The 17,044-nt window shown below is 40.3% G+C and overlaps 1 protein-coding gene across 3 annotated transcripts in view; it reads left to right on the forward strand.

The window, feature by feature from the left end:
• Positions 1-17,044, forward strand: part of igsf9ba (immunoglobulin superfamily, member 9Ba) — a 71,806-nt gene that overhangs the window by 15,488 nt on the left and 39,274 nt on the right. For all 3 annotated transcript variants that reach the window (XM_085243716.1, XM_085243717.1, XM_085243718.1), the window contains exons 2-3: positions 6,750-6,947; positions 14,007-14,153. In XM_085243716.1, coding sequence (XP_085099842.1) covers positions 6,750-6,947; positions 14,007-14,153 — 345 coding nt within the window. The remainder of the gene's footprint in view (positions 1-6,749; positions 6,948-14,006; positions 14,154-17,044) is intronic.

Raw genomic sequence — 17,044 nt, forward strand, 5'->3', positions numbered from 1 at the left:
AACTCGGGTCGTACCAGTCTATTACATTAAGAGTTTTGGATCCTTAATTCAGTGCATTGCTACCAGTCATAAAATGTTAGTGACTTACCGGTGCTCTTCCTTACTTTTTAAATTAGACTTTGTGACAATGAAAGCTGCTAATATAATTATACTCTTATATGCACTGCTATAGTTATAATTGTAGTGTAGGCAGCTATATAGATAAATATAGCATGCTAACTACAAATAAACGCCTTGCTTTTTCTTTGCTAATACAGTATAATATTTTGGACCAAAGTTTCCTGTTTCTTTATAATAATTTCCAAATAATTTGTTCCCATGTTGCACATTTCTCTGTAATACATTCTTTGTTTCCATCAATGTCATTATTTTATTATATTTTTACATTATTATTTACAATATATAGTAGTGTTTTATTTTCAGCAAATATTTCCTAAATAGTTATTTCCTATTCTGACTTGTGTTATTCTTCTGAGATAAAGGCCTTAATCCATATACTATATCTGACCTTTGGTAATCAATTAACAAAGTCTGATTAAATCCTCTTTTACACAGATTATAGGCTTTTCTATACACAACCCATACACCTACACTCTGTTTATCTGTGCATTTTTGAAATTCCTCTCAAATAAGAAGGTTTTAAATAAACAACTTAAATGTAGTTTATGTTACTCATTATTATACTGACACTAATTATAATCCATTGAAGTTTTAAAGTATTTTTGTTAATTCTTTAAAAAAAAGTTTTTTTTTTTACTTTCTGCTGCATCTTTCCTTGAGTGGAATAGTTTGTATTCTGTTGTAGTTTAGGTGCTGCATGTTTTAATTGTGCAGGCCCAGATTAGCGCAGTAACACAGATATGTATAGGCACACACAGACTCAGGCTATTTGCTGATGTGACCTTCAGCACATGCAGGCTGGCATTCAATTACCGCCCTGTCAGTGGCCCCTCCAGCCCAGTGGCTGCATGTCCTTGAGATTCTCTCTCCAGCCTCTGTCCAGTCTATATTCCATTACATCCTCCACATCAGGAGCTCTGTCCAGCATAAAGCGCCATTCATCTCCCCATCACTGAGAAGCACGCACACATGCACCCACCCACCCACACAGCATTTTAACGTTTGATGTATCCCTTACAAAATCTCTGACTGCAGTGAGCAATGGTTATCCTCGCTCATGTGCTGAATCAAATCCAAGCACGAGGTAAGTATTAGATTTTAGTTTTACTGCCTGAAATATTGCTCCAGTTTCAAAAACAAGGTTTAGGCAGCCTAGATCAGAAATCTGAGCAGAGTTAATCAAAAATTGTCTCTCACTGAACTCCCTTTATTTTCATATTTTGTGTTATTGGGCCTTATTACTATCAAAACATTTTCGCAACTCCTCTCTGCCTGATTGTTGCCCAAAATTGCCTTGAGAGGCTATTCACGTTACAAATCTGGGACCATTACTGAAAGTACACTGTAGTGTTCTTTTTGTGTGAAGAGCCATTTTAACCCACTGCCATTTGAAAAACGCTTTGAGTTTAAATCTGTGGCAGATTTGACCCTGCGTGCCACTGCTGTTCTGTTGCGATGATTCACGTGCTGGTCTGGTTGACCAACAGCCGCTATTTTATTGATTTATGGTGTTTATTACATTGCTGAATCATGTGAAAGCTTGTTTCCAGCATTGAAAAGATATTTTTTGCTATCCATAAGTCAAAGTTTTGGGTCAATATTCATTATATATCTCAAAATTGCGACTTAATAATGCAAAATTTTAAGATAATAACCTGGGGGTGTGTATATATACATACACACACACACACACACATATATATATATATATATATATATATATATATATATATATATATATATATATATATATATATATATATATATATATATATATATGGTACTCACCTTGTGCTGCTAAAAGTGCAATAGATACAGCGACAGTGTAAAAAAATCCTCAAGCCTCGTTATGAACATTTTCATACTATACTATTTTCTTCATACCACATCAGAACCACTGACTGTGTCCCTCTGCAGGAGGAAATGTTTGCATTTACCAATAATGAGAGTCTTGTGCTTATGAAAAAAAGCTACAATTATTGGCATAACTACTCACCTGAGCTATATTGTTAGCTACCTGCATGTTGTCTTTTTTGGCGAGTGAAATTTGGAAAAATAAATGAATGAATCCTTTTTTTGTTGTTGAACTACTGGCCAGAGGAAGAACTTGTGTTTGATTTTGGTGTTAATTGTCTCTTTAAGGGGTTACAAGACACAAAGAGGTTGATTCAGTCAACTGGATTTTGTTGCTGTTGGCTTGAGGTTTGGGAAAAAAAAAATAAATGTTGGAAATGTCCAAACGGGCATATTTCAATATCTTCTAACATTTTGTTACCCAAATGATTCATTGACAAAATGATTTGAGGATATAGAAAAGTCAAAGTCAAAACTAGTATCTAGTTCATACTCCGACTTACTCCCTCTGTATTTTGCTTTTGTTCCTCAACTACTGCCCGTATAGCGGATATATCTTGACAGGTAACTGAATTGTTACCCTTCAGAAATTCATGATCTTAGCAGTAAATCCACTTCAGGCTGAGGACAGAAACGTAAAACATAATAGTCTGCAGGATTTATTAGGTGTCTGATTTATGCAGATCTTACTCAACAGATTTCTACCTCTTTGAATAGTTTCACTGTACAACTTGGGTTCAGCTGACATTTACAATGCCAAAGCAATAACTAGTTGCAACCATCCTAACTGCATTGATTCCTTTATATCTACAGCACTCTTTATTTGAAAGATCTTAAGCATGGACCCTTGTATCACATTTATGAGTTGTTGAGCGCATAAATATTTCCCCTGAATAAGCCCCTATATAAACCCTATCGGGTCGCTGTGTCTCCATTAAGGAAATGAAAGTGGTGACCAAGCCTGTGCTGATTGTTCCCTCATGAGGATCTCATAAAAGAACTTGAGAATTATTGGCCCTGCCATATATTATCTCAAGCCCTGAAAGCCTATTCTGTGTCCAAGGCATGCTCTCTCTGCCACATAGATCCAAAAATAATGTGAGTTAGAAATCTGAGCTGCTAAACTCCTGCAACCTCAACTGTCTGCAGAGAAAACAATGGATTTCAGCAGCATGCACTGCTGTTCCACCGGGTTTGAGTGTGTGCTTTATGTCAAGTGACTCTACTTACTCAAACCAAACAATGTATCCACTGTGCTTCATTATGGATAGGAACTTGTGTTTTTTTTCCTCTGAAAGCCTCGAAGTACAAATGCTGGACACTGTTTTACACCCGAAACACTCACTGCGTTCACCCCCCCAAAAAGAAAGCAAAATATTATTTTATGATCACCCAAAGTTAAGTCTTTGGCTAGGTTTGTTACACTTTTATCGTTCGTCATCTAAGAAAATTTACTATTAGACAAAGATAACCTGAGTAAATACAAAATGCAGTTTTTAGACAACAATTACATTGATTAAGGGAAAAAAGTTATCCAAACCTGCCTAGCCTTTTATGAAAAAGTAATTTCACACTAATAACTGGTTGTGCCACTCTTGGCAGTAAGAATTGCAGTCAAGCATTCATAACTGGCATGAGTCTTTAACATCACTAGAGGAATTTTGGCCCATTCCTCTCTGCAAAATTCAGCTATATTAAGGGGTTTTTAAGCATGGACGGCCTGTTTAAGGGCATGCCAAAGCACCAAAGTCTCCGCTTTGATTAGGCCGCTCTGAAAGCTTCATTTAGTTTTGAACTTGCTGATGTGTTTCAGTTCTTCTGCGTAACAAGGGTCCACCTGAAATTTAGGGCACAAAAAGATGGTCAAATCTTCTCCTTCACAATTTTCTGTTTAAGAGTAGAATTCACGATTCCTTCAAAACTATATCAAGTCATACAGGTCCTAAAACACCAAAGCCATCACCAACACACTACCACCATCATGTTTGACTGTTGGTATTGTATTAGTTTTATGTAAGGAGGCTCAAACTTTCCAAAAAGTTAAACTTAGGTCTAAGCAGTTCACAGAATATTTTACCCAGAGTCTTGAGAAAATCAAATCAAATCAAGATGTTTTCTGGTAAATGTTAATAAGCCTTTGTGGGGGGTTTTGATCAGTAGTGGTTGCAGAGTAACTTGCAGAGTCTCTTTCTTATTATTGAGTCATGAACACAGACCTTAGCTAAGGCAAGTGAGGACTGAAGTTCTTCAGATGTTGTTCTGCGCTTTTTTTGACCTCATGGATAAGTTAGTGTCCTTCTGGTAGTCCAGCCACTATTGTCACTAACCCGTTTAGATTGGGAACACAAGGAAACTACTAGCCTGTCTTTGTTTGGAGGTAACACAATCCATCTACTAACATGGATTATAAGGACCTTTACTGTTCCAATGGTGTGTGCAGGATTAAACATTTATCAAGTCAGTGCATGTGCAACTAATCCCAAAAGGTCAACCTGTGGACACACACAATTTAATTCTACTCTCGAGTTTGTATGATGCCATAGAGAGGCCACTTGTTTTGTACGGCTGTCTAAGGCACACAGCTCTGGCTGTGAGTATAGAAAGCCCCAATCTATTGTTAAAGTCTTCTGCTTGTGAGGGGCAGCCAATCAGGTAGCTAAAGCAGCTTCTTTCGGACAATGTTTTATGTGTAAAATTATTTTAAACAGTGACTCACACCAAGCTGCTCTAGTAGAGTCCAAGGGAAAAAAAAAATGGATCTGAAAATAATGATCATAATTCACCCTCCAATAATTATAGCAGTACAAGAAATATGGTTAAAAAAAAGTGTATTTGGCTGCATTTTCTGGACCAGTCCAGCTCTTAGTGTTTTGGTGACAAACAGTTTTCAAGAATGCCAGTATGTCTATTTTCTACATTTTTTGAACCGAGAGCTTTAAGGCACTCTGGGATTCACTGAACTAGAATTACTCTTTCATCCTTTTTTAAATAGAATTTAACAGCTGAATGTTGTGTGATATGCCCCAGCACAATCACCTGATGGGCGTTGAGGGGGTTATTATAATCGTTGTGAAAGTGTTATAAATGAGCCTGCAATGGAGCATGTTCAGGTGTGAATTCCAGACTTTTGGCGAGCCTGAAAGGATTAGTATAGCAGATTTCTGATTTTGTTGCGCTGATATGGACTGGACAGGTTTCTACAGAAGCTCATTAAAAGGCTTGTATCACTTGCAGGGTGGTTTTATGCCCACAGAAGCACTTTTCAACCATTAGCTCCCTTCAGTGTTCAGTCTTAGCAATCTTTGTCCATTTTGACATGCTACAGTTTACTTATTTTAGTGAATAATGTTTTATTACTAACATGATCTAGCTGGTACAAAGTGGTGTGCTTATGCTATTTCTTACCTATATAACTTCTTTTATAGGTTTTTAAAAATTGCATCACCCCAGTTTTATGTTATAGGCCATGTTTGAATGGTTATAGGCAGTCATGCACACTTGTTTCAGTTGGTTTATGCTGCTCATTAGAGCTTAGTGTTGCACAGTATGCCTGCTTTTCCTTGTGACTAAAGAGGCACAGTAGCAAAGCAGATTCCAGCACTGAAGGCTGTAACTGGCAGACCATATCTCCACTTTAAAAAGTGTAATTTGATTAAATCTGCTCTGTTTCAGTCTAGAATCTGTGCCGGCTGAAACGAATAAAGTGGATTAACTCTGTCAAAGGATAATGCAGATTAAGCTGGTAAACACAATCACTAAGTGGTGCATATGGCCTGTAGGGGTGGAGTCAAAGCTTCATTTTTAAAAAAAATATTTTTGGTAGAGGAACTGGGCGAAGAGATTTGTTTTTTGTTTTTTTTAATGCACAGGTGAAAGGCATGTGTTCATATTTTCAATTGTGACAAGGTGGTCCAACATCATAACATACACGCATGGCCACCCACTCCCGCCCGGCGTGTAACAGCAGCTCTGCTTGAGCCCAAAATACCTCCAAGTCGTCACATATTTGTTCTTCAGTAAAAATGATCCCTGATGATGCGAACGTTACTGCTAATGAAAGTGTTAAGTTATTCAGCTGGTGTTTCTCTGGAGTGAAACGTCAGCATGTCTCTTGATCCCTGAAGCGATTTTCCCCCTGGGTGAGGGCGGGTGGTCATGCTTGCTCTGACGGTGGAGATACAGCCAGCTCAATGAAAGGCAGGGGTGGCAGCTGGAGAAAATCCATTCCCAGAGTGAGCGTTCTGCTGAGGCAGGTATGCCGACCTTTGAGTCATCTGATAGGTCAACGCTCGGCAGCGTGCCTGGACATTCATGGCTAAACGCCAAGCCTGGTGGTGCTCATAGTAAAGCTCATCTGAGCAACAGCCAGCTATGATCAATGGAACCCCTTGGCAGCTCATTTATTGTACAGTATGGCACAGCCGCAAAACACTCAACCAACAGATGCAGGTGACAGATGACGATAGGCCGATAGGATGAGGGGTTTTCACATGTGCGCGGTCACCGGTGCACTACCACCTCACTGTACAGTACAGCGCTCTTTGAATAAAATGTACTTTTAATCCATTAGTTTAGTCGATCGCGTTGAATCGCCACCCCAATTATTGTTTGTAAATTAGTCTTGAATGAAATGGGATTTTCCTGCTTAGTCTGCAGGATTTCAGCGCATGAAGATTTTCCTGTTTCTTGTTCTCCTGCATGTCACGCACCAGCTGTGCTGCGATGAACATGAAAATGACGTGTTTGCCCACAAAACGTCTTCCCTCTCCTTCCAGGTGCCCACGGAGTGAGAGAGGAGCCCCGGTTTGTGACGGCGCGCGCTGGAGAGAGCGTGATCCTGGGGTGTGACGTGTCCCCTCCCCTGGACGGCCAGCAGCCCCCCTATGTGGTGGAGTGGTTCAGGTTTGGAGTGTCTATTCCCTTCTTCATCAACTTCCGCTTCTACCCTCCTCATGTGGATCCAGAATACACTGGTAAGACAACTGTAGGTCTGGCTAAAATAAAGTAATGCAGCTACAGAGAGCAGACAAATACAGAAACATTGTGAGTAATAAGTTTTATCCATGATGGATTTAGTCTAAAACCTCTGAATTAATGTGGACTTGGATGCCTCCTGGGATAAGTGAGGATCAAAATCTTATCAACTGCCAAGCACGCTGAATCTGAGACTTTTTATTGTTGACACTGCAGCAGAAACAATGTTGACAACATAATTTCACGCTACATACAGCGGTCAAATTGAAGAACACCCCGCGGGACGAGCACACATGTTTATCTGTATGTAATATGAACCGAATTCGAGTGCATACCAAACAGTGAATGGTGCCAAAATCATAGTTAATATAGGTTAAGATATATTTACCTACTAGCACCTCTAAGACTCTTTTCATTGACATCTAGATATAATCCACACTTGATTGTGATGTATCTATCTTGAACTTCAGGTTTTTGCTCATATAAACCCAACTGTCCCCTCTCAGATGGTCATTAATGAACTTTAGAGTTGTTGATAGGTGGATTCTGCTTATTTCCTCTCCTTTAATTCTGCATTGAAATAAATCTTCCCCCACACGCCACAGTAATTCTATAAAGACAAAAAAAGATAACAAAACATCTCATTTTTTCCTCGTTTTAGTTGTTTCACCTTGTTTCGGTAAAGACGTCTTCGATCAACCTGTCAAGTCAGCCCCCGATCTTGTGGCTCATGGCTATAGTAATGATATATTAGTACAGAAACATTGCAATGTTTAGCTCCAAGGGTCCTGCATAACTATAATCATTCGGTAAACATTTCTATGATTGCGCAGGATATAGATTTTCCTGCACTGCTGCAGACCTTATTATGAGCTTTTGGCTGAGAGCGGGACCATTTCAAACAGATTGTAGTGCAAATGTGCTGTGCACATGTGTAACTCTCAGTCGTATTTCATTGAGAAGATTGACCTGCAATTTCAGCTTGATCCACAGTGTTTTCCCCTCAGAATCGTACTTCTGCTGTTTGAGCATCAGGCGAGTGGCTCATCGCGCACCGAGGCTTTTATGCGGCTCGAGAACGACTGGGTGTTCAGAGCTGTGCAGGAAAAGCAGAAAAAAACATTCACAATAATTGAATAGTGCATTGAACATGTAGGCCTTCCCACACACTCATAAAATATACAGAGCACATAAAGTACAGAGTCAGTAAAGTATATTAAAAAAGCCCCCACATGTACATGTAGAAAAAGAAAAGTAATCTCATGTTAGTAAACCCTAACAATCTTTGCTTTTATAGAGATGTAACTGGAGTTTAGAATGATTTAGATGAATGTGCCTAATGTGTGAAGCTGCATCCTTTTAATGGGGGATTTATTGCAAGTCTGTTTTTATTTAAGCAGATGTGCAGACGGGGAGCAACATGAGCATCATTCTGTTTTTACTTTGCTTGTTTTTTGGTCTACCAGCTCCTGAAAGAATAACCTGGCTGTTAAATGCATTTCTATGATCACTACCTGTGTCTTAACCGTGTCTGTGTGCTGTCTGGTGCCGGCACAGTACTTAACACTGGGATTTTTCTAAACTCAGCTGACGGTTGAGGCCAAAGTGATGTCCTAAAGCAGTGAGAGTGAACAAAAACAATAAAGCCGTGCGCTGTAAAATTAAAACTACGATGTCGCAGAGCTCCGCAGAGTCGAAATTGAACCGCAGAGTCGGGCAACCACTTTTACATTTGATCCTCTGTTAATATAAAATTATTGATTATAGCTGCTTTAAGGTTAGGGTACAAAATGTGTTTACCTCACATTCATCACAGCGTAACACAAGTCAAGACAGTATGTCTGCAGCAGGCTCTGTGCTGAGTGCTTACAGCAGGAAATTGGTTCTTCTGATGTTGCCTCAGCGGCTGTGATAAGATGGTGAGTTGTCAGAACGAGGTCAGATTTAGCCCTTCCCTTTTCTCACCTCTTTAGAAGCACAAAGCTTCTGGCTGACCTGGTAATAGGCTGTGAAATAAATGAAGACGTGACTTCCCGAAGAAGCCGAGGATTTACCTCCTCAGCTTGAGTGTCCTAAATGTGGACGTGAAAGAGTTTTCTGCTTTTATTTATATGAATCATGTAAAGCCTGTAAATAATACAGCAATCACTGGAATTCTTCCCGGTGGGCTTTTAATGCAGGATCTTCACGGCAAAGAAGCCTAATGGCAGTGACTCACTGTCTTGGGAGCGCCCCTTTTTATTATACAGTGGCTACAGTAGACGTTGCAGCTGCTGAAGCGTTTCACTGTTTAGGCTCGTGACTAACAGCTTTTTGTGTGAACAAACAGCACTTTTCTACACTTCACTGTGCTCACTTGGACTAGTGTGCCTTCGCCATGTGGCATTAGGTCCACTGTTGAGGAATTACCAGTGAACAGATGCAACTTGAATATAGCCAGTCTCATTACATAGATTAAAGTGTTTCTGGGGATTGCATGTGCATGGTGACAGCGTAATAATGACACTGGACTGCAGTTTATGAGATGCTCCTTTGGGCGCTTAATGGGCCCGTGTGGTCTCAGAGCTCATCTGGGCTATTCCCATGAATCGTTATCACTCAGTATGAATAAAGTTGATGAATAGAGGAAATGTGTGATTATTCCATCACACAGCTGCTACCAAAACAGAGAAGATTATCCATGAATACTGTACTTACTTGCGCGCATATTTTCACTCTGATGATTGCACTTTTGATTCCAGGAATCCATTCGGGTTCAATGCATCGGTTTGTCTAGGCCTATCAGTCTTGTTAATTATCCGGTTTTAAAGACTGTTAAGAGACCTATAGCACAATCATTTCTATGTGTCATTCAAATCTAAGACGAGATGTTTTCATTGCAGCTGTGTGTGTGTGTTTTTTTGCCTCTTTAACTCGATGCAAAATGCAAAATTATACAGATCTCTCTGCTATCCTGGATCATTTTGTTTGCCAGTTTGACCTGCAGCTATATGGAAATTATAACATTAAAAAACATCTATTTTTGTGCCTGCTGTAGCAAAGACACAATCAATAATTCAGATGTGCAGCTTGTGAAATTTTAGTGTCAGATCCTGCCGCTTTGGGACAAGCTGTTGGAAAACTGAATCATATCTCTTTTGCCACCATGTTTAGCCCCAGCTTGCATGTGGATAATACGGATATGTAATAATCAGTTATCTGCAGATGGATGCAGAGATGATGCAATGTGTTGCATTTTTCTTAATATTAAAAATAAGAGGAGTTGTTTAGAGAGTTTGGTTTTGCTTGTTCAGGGCTGAGTTAGGAGCAGCCTGTTAGTAGTAATGCATCAACAGTGGATATTTTAGCATGACATAATTCAAAAAATGTAGCAAAATCGAAATTTCTGACAGCCATGCAATACGCTGGTTTTAATGTGGTAAAGCAATAAAAGTAAAATAACCACACATTCACGTTAAAAAGCAGCAAGGTGTGCTTGATCCGAAGAGAAAACCTGCGTCCATGCTGCAAACGATCCGGCGAGCTGAGATCACAGGAAATGAATGACATTTGGTGACTTCAAGCAGCCGCGAGCAAAATAACCGCTGGTGATTTGAAGCGGGCGTGACCCAAGATACATTTATCTCAGCTTCCTTGTGAGCGACTGAAGCAACATCCAATAAAAGCACGACAGCACTGTTAACTGACGTTTGAACTTGTAGTAAATATTTTAGTGGGTTACCGAGGCAACCAGAGCATAGAACCTTCTCCAGCTTCAAGGCGATGTACCTTCAAGTCTGGACTGTGTGGTAGCTTTAGCATGAAACTAAACCAGGCGGCCTCCCTTGCTTCCAAGCCCAGCACTGTTCACAAAATGAAAACTTTCAATGGAAGAGAAATAGTCATAAGGTACAACATGGACTCTGGCTCAACCCTCAACAATCTACAAAAAAAAGGTTTCTAATTAAGCTGATTCAGGGAATTAAAAACTATACTAGCTAAAACACTTCCAAAGTTTTGCAAAAGTGCAATAAAAAGCCAGGTTTAAAGCAGGTAAAACATGAAAATCAGAAGGTCCCAATATGTTTTTTTATGATTTTGATGAAGTTGGTGCTTTGGATTTATGTGTGCCATTGTTTGCATGTTCAAATGCAAATGGGGAAAAAAGATGTTGTGTAAAAAATTTATGCAATATACAATAAAATAACCGCTGGTGACAGAAAGTGTGCGTAACCTGAGATAATCTTTTCTCAACCGGTGACTGAAATATTCTCAAGTAAACAACTATCAGCTTCAAAGGAATGCACGGCAAGCGCCTAGCAGTAAGAGCGCATGTAAAGTCAATGATATTCAGTGACTTCAAGCAATGATGGATGAAATAACTGCAGTCAATGTGAAATAGGGAGCCCTGAATTCAATTTTTTAAACTGACCACCAATGAGAGTGCAGGACTGACAAATGACTGGGTAGTAAATACATAAGAGCGTTACCTAGACAACCAGTCTACTAGCAAACCACGGGGATGTTTGCTGGTGACCAACCATCGGCGACAAACCCAAAAGCAATGTGCACCAGGCTTTAGATTACTGAATTAACCACGATGTGCCGTTTCACTCTATAATGGGGAAAGACTGAATTCAAATTTTTTTGTACTCTTACTACAACAACGTTTTCCTTTAGCCATATTCTTTTTACTCACATGTGAAACTCAGCTGACTTAAAATGTGTCTTTTCTCAATGTGTTTGCCAACTTTGTCACTTTGGATCTTCAGTATTTACTTTTCAAAGCTTTCCTATCTGACATAGCCTGTGATGTGATCTGAACAAGGTGTTGGCCCCTCTGTTTTCACAGCAGACAGAACCCTGTACTGTGTAAGTGGTGTATACCCAGGAGGCCCATTCTGACGTGGATACAGTGCTGTTAACTCTGTTTACAGCAGCACCCTCTCACTCCTTGACAAATAGAAGCTGAGACTGATCCCTACCCTTCATGCCACCACCCACCCCACTCAGCACTTCAAAAATAGCCCTGACTTTTTAAAGACGATCTACCTTTTTACTGCAAGACTGCAGTCCGCGCTTCTCTCGCTTCCTCTGTACTGTATTGATTTTCCACTAACAAAAAAAACGTCAGTTTTCTACCCCAGCCACGGCAGCAATCACAGGGTTGGGTATCTATCTATTGCATTTTTGTACCGGTAGAGCAATTCAGCCCGCCCTCAGCGTCGATAGATTTGCCTGACATTTAGTCTGAAGTAAGAGGAAACAGTGCTTACAGAACATCTACACATCAAAGTTAGGAAAAATGCTCCATTTCCAAACACTCGTCAGACAGAGGAGATTCGAATGTTTTAGTCTGTCGGGCTGTCAGATGCAGCCATGTGAGCAGCGGGCTGGAGGCTTGAAGACAGACAGCTTAGCAGCTGAAGATTTCACCATGCCTGGCTTCCTGAATGTCTCTCATCCCTTGTGATTTCCTCCTTTTAGAATTCCAATTTATCCTCAGCCTTGAAGTAAAAAGAGTTGGGGATGGAGAAGTTTCGTAAGAAAGATCATTTATGTGATGTGGAAAGCTGGTCTTTTCCCACAGCGACACCAAACGCTGTATTAAAATTCAGCTAAAGGTGTGACTGGCAGTTCTAAGGATAAATCATAATACTTCGGCCCATGTGGATGCTCGTAAAAGTTGTGACATTTAATAAGTTAAAGAACTAGTTTTACATTTTGGGAATTTATATATATATGTGTGTGTGTGTGTGTGTGTGTGTGTGTGTGTGTGTGTGTGTGTGTGTGTGTGTGTGTGTGTGTGTGTGTGTGTGTGTGTTGGGGACACTCATAGGGATTCTGTTGTAACCCTATGAAACAGAAGTTTGGCTTTTTAAATAAGCTTAGAGAAAAGACTTCCACAAACACCTATTAGCAACAAATAAAACTTCTTGTCCACTTAGTAGTTTGTCTGATTGCTATACAGTGACATTTGGCATAAAAATCATTTGTGTCATTATTTAGAAAGAAAGGGTATTGACAAGATTGCATGCAAGCTGTGGGATCTCAGAGATTTTTGTGAGTGACGTTAGCGCATAAACTGATTTACCAGCATCATTCTTAATAAATCTGGCCCATAGGCATCTTTTAAGGTCTTTTTTGTGTCTCTGCCACTTTAAGCACATACACTCTGCTGTTTGCACTCACTGCAGTGCCTGCGAACCAGTATCGGTCCCATAATATGGGAAAAGCCTACTGGTCAGAATTTTTCTTTTGATTATAATTACGGCTGTATTCTTTTAATTGTGTATTAAGAGGACTGAAGAAATCTTCAGTTGAATCTAGGTCAGCTGTTTACAGCTGTTTGCGCTCATACATTAAACTAAAATAACCATCTCCTCTTTAAAGCGGGCTATGGGCTTGACATTCTGTCAAGACGGAAAATGTCCATATTCCCTCATAAAATCAAAACCATTCTGCTCTCAAATCGACTCTGCGTGCTGTTTATATCTGTGTGTGTTTCCTTAGAGTTCAGAGACTTAGAAGTCAGGTTGATTGAAGGCTCTAAATTGCCCGTAAGTATGACTGTACAGTAAGTGTTTGGGACTGTCTGTCTGTGTTAGCTCTACAAGAGACTGGCAGCCAGTGTTTTCCTTCCTTCCATCTAGTGCTTGGAAAGGCTCCAGTCTGATGTAGTGCCTGAATACGAGTAAGCAGTTTGAAAAAGACCTCAAAAATGAATCAGTTTGTCATACCTGACTTTGCGGATCAAAAGGCTTGAGTTTACGACGCCCTTACAAGGAAAAGGAAAATATATGAATCTTTAGTTTATCTTTATATATTATTTTTTGAACATCTAGAACATGCTTAGAAGCGTTATACGACTGTGAGCTGTGGACTACTGTCAGAGCAGAAATAAAACTCACACTCTTACAGCCACTGCCCTAAAATAAAGCACTTAACCCCCAGCTGCTATGATGGATCTTTTTGGTGACCAGCAAAGCTCTTGGGTGTGTGTATGGTGGTATCTCTAAAGATACATTTAAAGTACTGAAGTGGTTAATTCTGCTTTTTTCCCTCCCTGCTGTCTGCAGGTAGAGCCTCTCTGCATGGGAAGGCCTCCCTGCAGATTGACCCAGTGCGCTCCGAGGACCAGGGCTGGTATGAGTGCAGGGTCCTGATGCTGGAGCAGCAGTACGACACCTTCCACAACGGCAGCTGGGTGCACCTCACAGTCAATGGTGAGTCATCTGGCCAAACAGCCTACCTTCTGACCTGGAAGTGTGAGTCTGTGAAGACAAAAAAAAGAAAAAGAAAAGAGGATCGGCTTAAGCTCCGTGTGTTTTTATGATAAGGATAATCACGTAGATTTATCATTGGCATTTCAATTAAAGATGTGGGAATGGTACATTGTTATTAGAAAAAATCTATTTATTTATTTTGCTTTAAATATTTAATTTCATTCATTTTTTTATGCTAACTGGACCTTTTTTTTAGTTGCTCACAGGCCTCCTTCTTTTACTCATCTTTCATTTACAGAAAAATTCAAATTTATCAGTGTATTTGAGTCAGGCACTGTTTTAGGTCACTCCTGTAGCTCCTTTATAAAAGGCCTCAAGGAAAAAAAGGGATGAGCGTCTGGTTAGAGGAGGATTGATTGTGTCTAGTTTAAGGCGGTTCCGGCAGGGATTGTCTGTGATAGTCTGAGAGCTATCAAACTGATGACCAGGCGGAAAAAAAATCTGCACCTTTGCATTTCTCAGGAATGCCCCAGCGGCGCAGAGACTCCTGTGCAAAGTGTGTCTTCACATTGCGCAGCGATGCCTTTGTACTCTGTGCGTTTCAGCCTTTTTCGGAAAGATATTCGCAGTAAGCTCCTGTTTTACAGTCGATGCTTGCTGCAGATGCACGGCGCAGCAAAGATGCAATAAAGAAACCGCGGCACACTCGTGCAGGAGACGAGATTGTGGAGTACTATCAGTCGCAATTCTTTTGTTAGCTTTTTGGTTACTGATTTTATGTGTCAGGGAATGTTTCCTAAGCAGACTTTTGGAAGAGAAACCGAAAGCGGTGAATTTCTTGCGGTAAAGCGTCACAGGACTCTAAGTTCAGAAAGCTGTAATCCTCTGTGCTGTTAGAGAGAGACTTTAGAGACAAAGTACTGTCAGGCTCATTCACATGTATATTTTTGGTCTGTGAACTTCGAGCTTGAGAGCTGTGTGAAAGTCATGCATATTTGAGTTGATCATGCATATGTTTTACAAGATGCTTTTCTCGTATTTGAATAGTGATTACACTGCACTGCGTGCAAAATTCTCTATGAAAAAAAAGATCATTTATACTGTCCAGTGCACAGCATAATCACTTTGTAAAAATGGTGATTATCGGTGCTTTGCTTTGAATTTGTGTTTTGCCACATCGGGCATTGCAAATGATTTTCTAACGCGTGCTCCATGTAACGGACGTTAACTCAAAGCTGACACGAGAGCATCCCATTTCGCGTGCTTGTGTGCGGCTGAAAGAAATCTCTGTTTGCTGGTTAATGTCGGATAGGGTGAATCAGTCATAGTGAGCGTCACCTGCGCACTCTTGTGATGTTTGGAGTTTGTGAACATCTGTAGGCGTGTGCGTATGAATGTCTTGTTGTGTAGGCATACTGCATCTCTGTAGCTGCTTCATCAATATTCACTTTCAACTGCCCCCCTCCCCTCCTTCGTGTGCTGGTCTCTACTCCTGTCAGGCCTTCCAACAGAAACAGAGCTCCTCTGGCTTCAACACATCTAATAATATCCCCGAATCTCATGTATATTTGGCATTTTATATGTCTGCATTTTGTAAGACCTCATGTATGTATGCAATGCCGCTCTCGATAGAGTGCACGCACAGCTCTACTCACAGATGGACATGTTTTGCTGGTATAAATATTTAGTTGGAGTTTTGTTATGTAAACAACAGACAGACATTCATGAAAAAATCAAAAGCTGTTTCAGCGTCTAGACATCTAACAGGGGAGTTCATATGAAGCCTTTTTGCTACTGTTGTCCCTTAAATGGGGGTCTGTGAAGGAAGCAGGTGCCATTTTCGTCTGGCCTAGGCACAGACACTAAGGGCACTCATTTCCTTTGGCCGTTAGTATTTGGATATACTGCTTCTTTGAGTTCCTGTGACTGGCCTTAACTTCCTGCCAAGCGGAGAGGGAATTCATGCCCACTCAGTGGCAGGTGTCAGATGGCAAGGCCTTGTGCCCGAAAAAGACACTAAGGCTACTCTCTCTCTGTTTTCTCCCTCCCTCGTCTTCTTCTTGCCTTTGTAAGAAGCATAGTCCTCAAGCATCAGTAAGCTTTTTAAGAAAGCAAAAAGAAAGTGCCCCATCATTGTCATGTGATTTTAATTTTATCCATGCATATTTAAACTTGAAAAAAGAGACACAATCAGACCTTGCCACCATGTCACTGGGTTAGTGATGGCTTGGCATTTAGGTCCCATTTGGTCGATGCAACTGGGTCCCAAATGTCAGCTCCATTTATTACCCGTGTGTATCTGTCTTTGTCAGTCACTGTGCTGTCCACTATGGTGAGTCTGGGGTGAACAATCACCCTCCAGACTTTACGGGAGCCCAGCTTGCAAATTTAAATTAGAGGTGGGCGTACAAAATGTAATAAATACTGTGTGTGTGGTGAATAAGATGCCCCGATAAAAATGATAAGCTAAAATTAACAAATGTTTTTCTCTATTATGACTCTTGTATAACTGTGTGCTTGTATTAACCAGAACGTTAGTGATGCAGCAGCTTATCTGGCTCACAATCCATCACAATTCGCAGGTTATTATATATAAAATGACAGATTTGATTTTGACCTTGAACACAATTTGGGTGAAGACTTTAGTGAACCTTGTCTGCAAGGTTCGATCGGACGAATATATCGAGCTGATTGGACAAATATATCGACTATCGACGATATATTTGTCTAATAGAAGGAGCTAATAGAAGCAGTCAACATGAGAAAAAAAAATAATAGTGCTGTTTTAACAGCACCCTCTTTCATCTGCGAGCAAATGCAGCCTCCTCAGAGTGCGCCCAAATGCTTGTTGATGGAGCTGCAGAAGCTGGTGACAGCCTAGCAAACTTAGC

The sequence above is a fragment of the Mchenga conophoros genome, linkage group LG14 (assembly GCF_057382185.1).
Source record: "Mchenga conophoros isolate Kocher_MC1m ecotype Shallow Benthic linkage group LG14, M_conophoros_male_GT1.1, whole genome shotgun sequence".
Lineage (NCBI taxonomy): Eukaryota > Metazoa > Chordata > Actinopteri > Cichliformes > Cichlidae > Mchenga > Mchenga conophoros.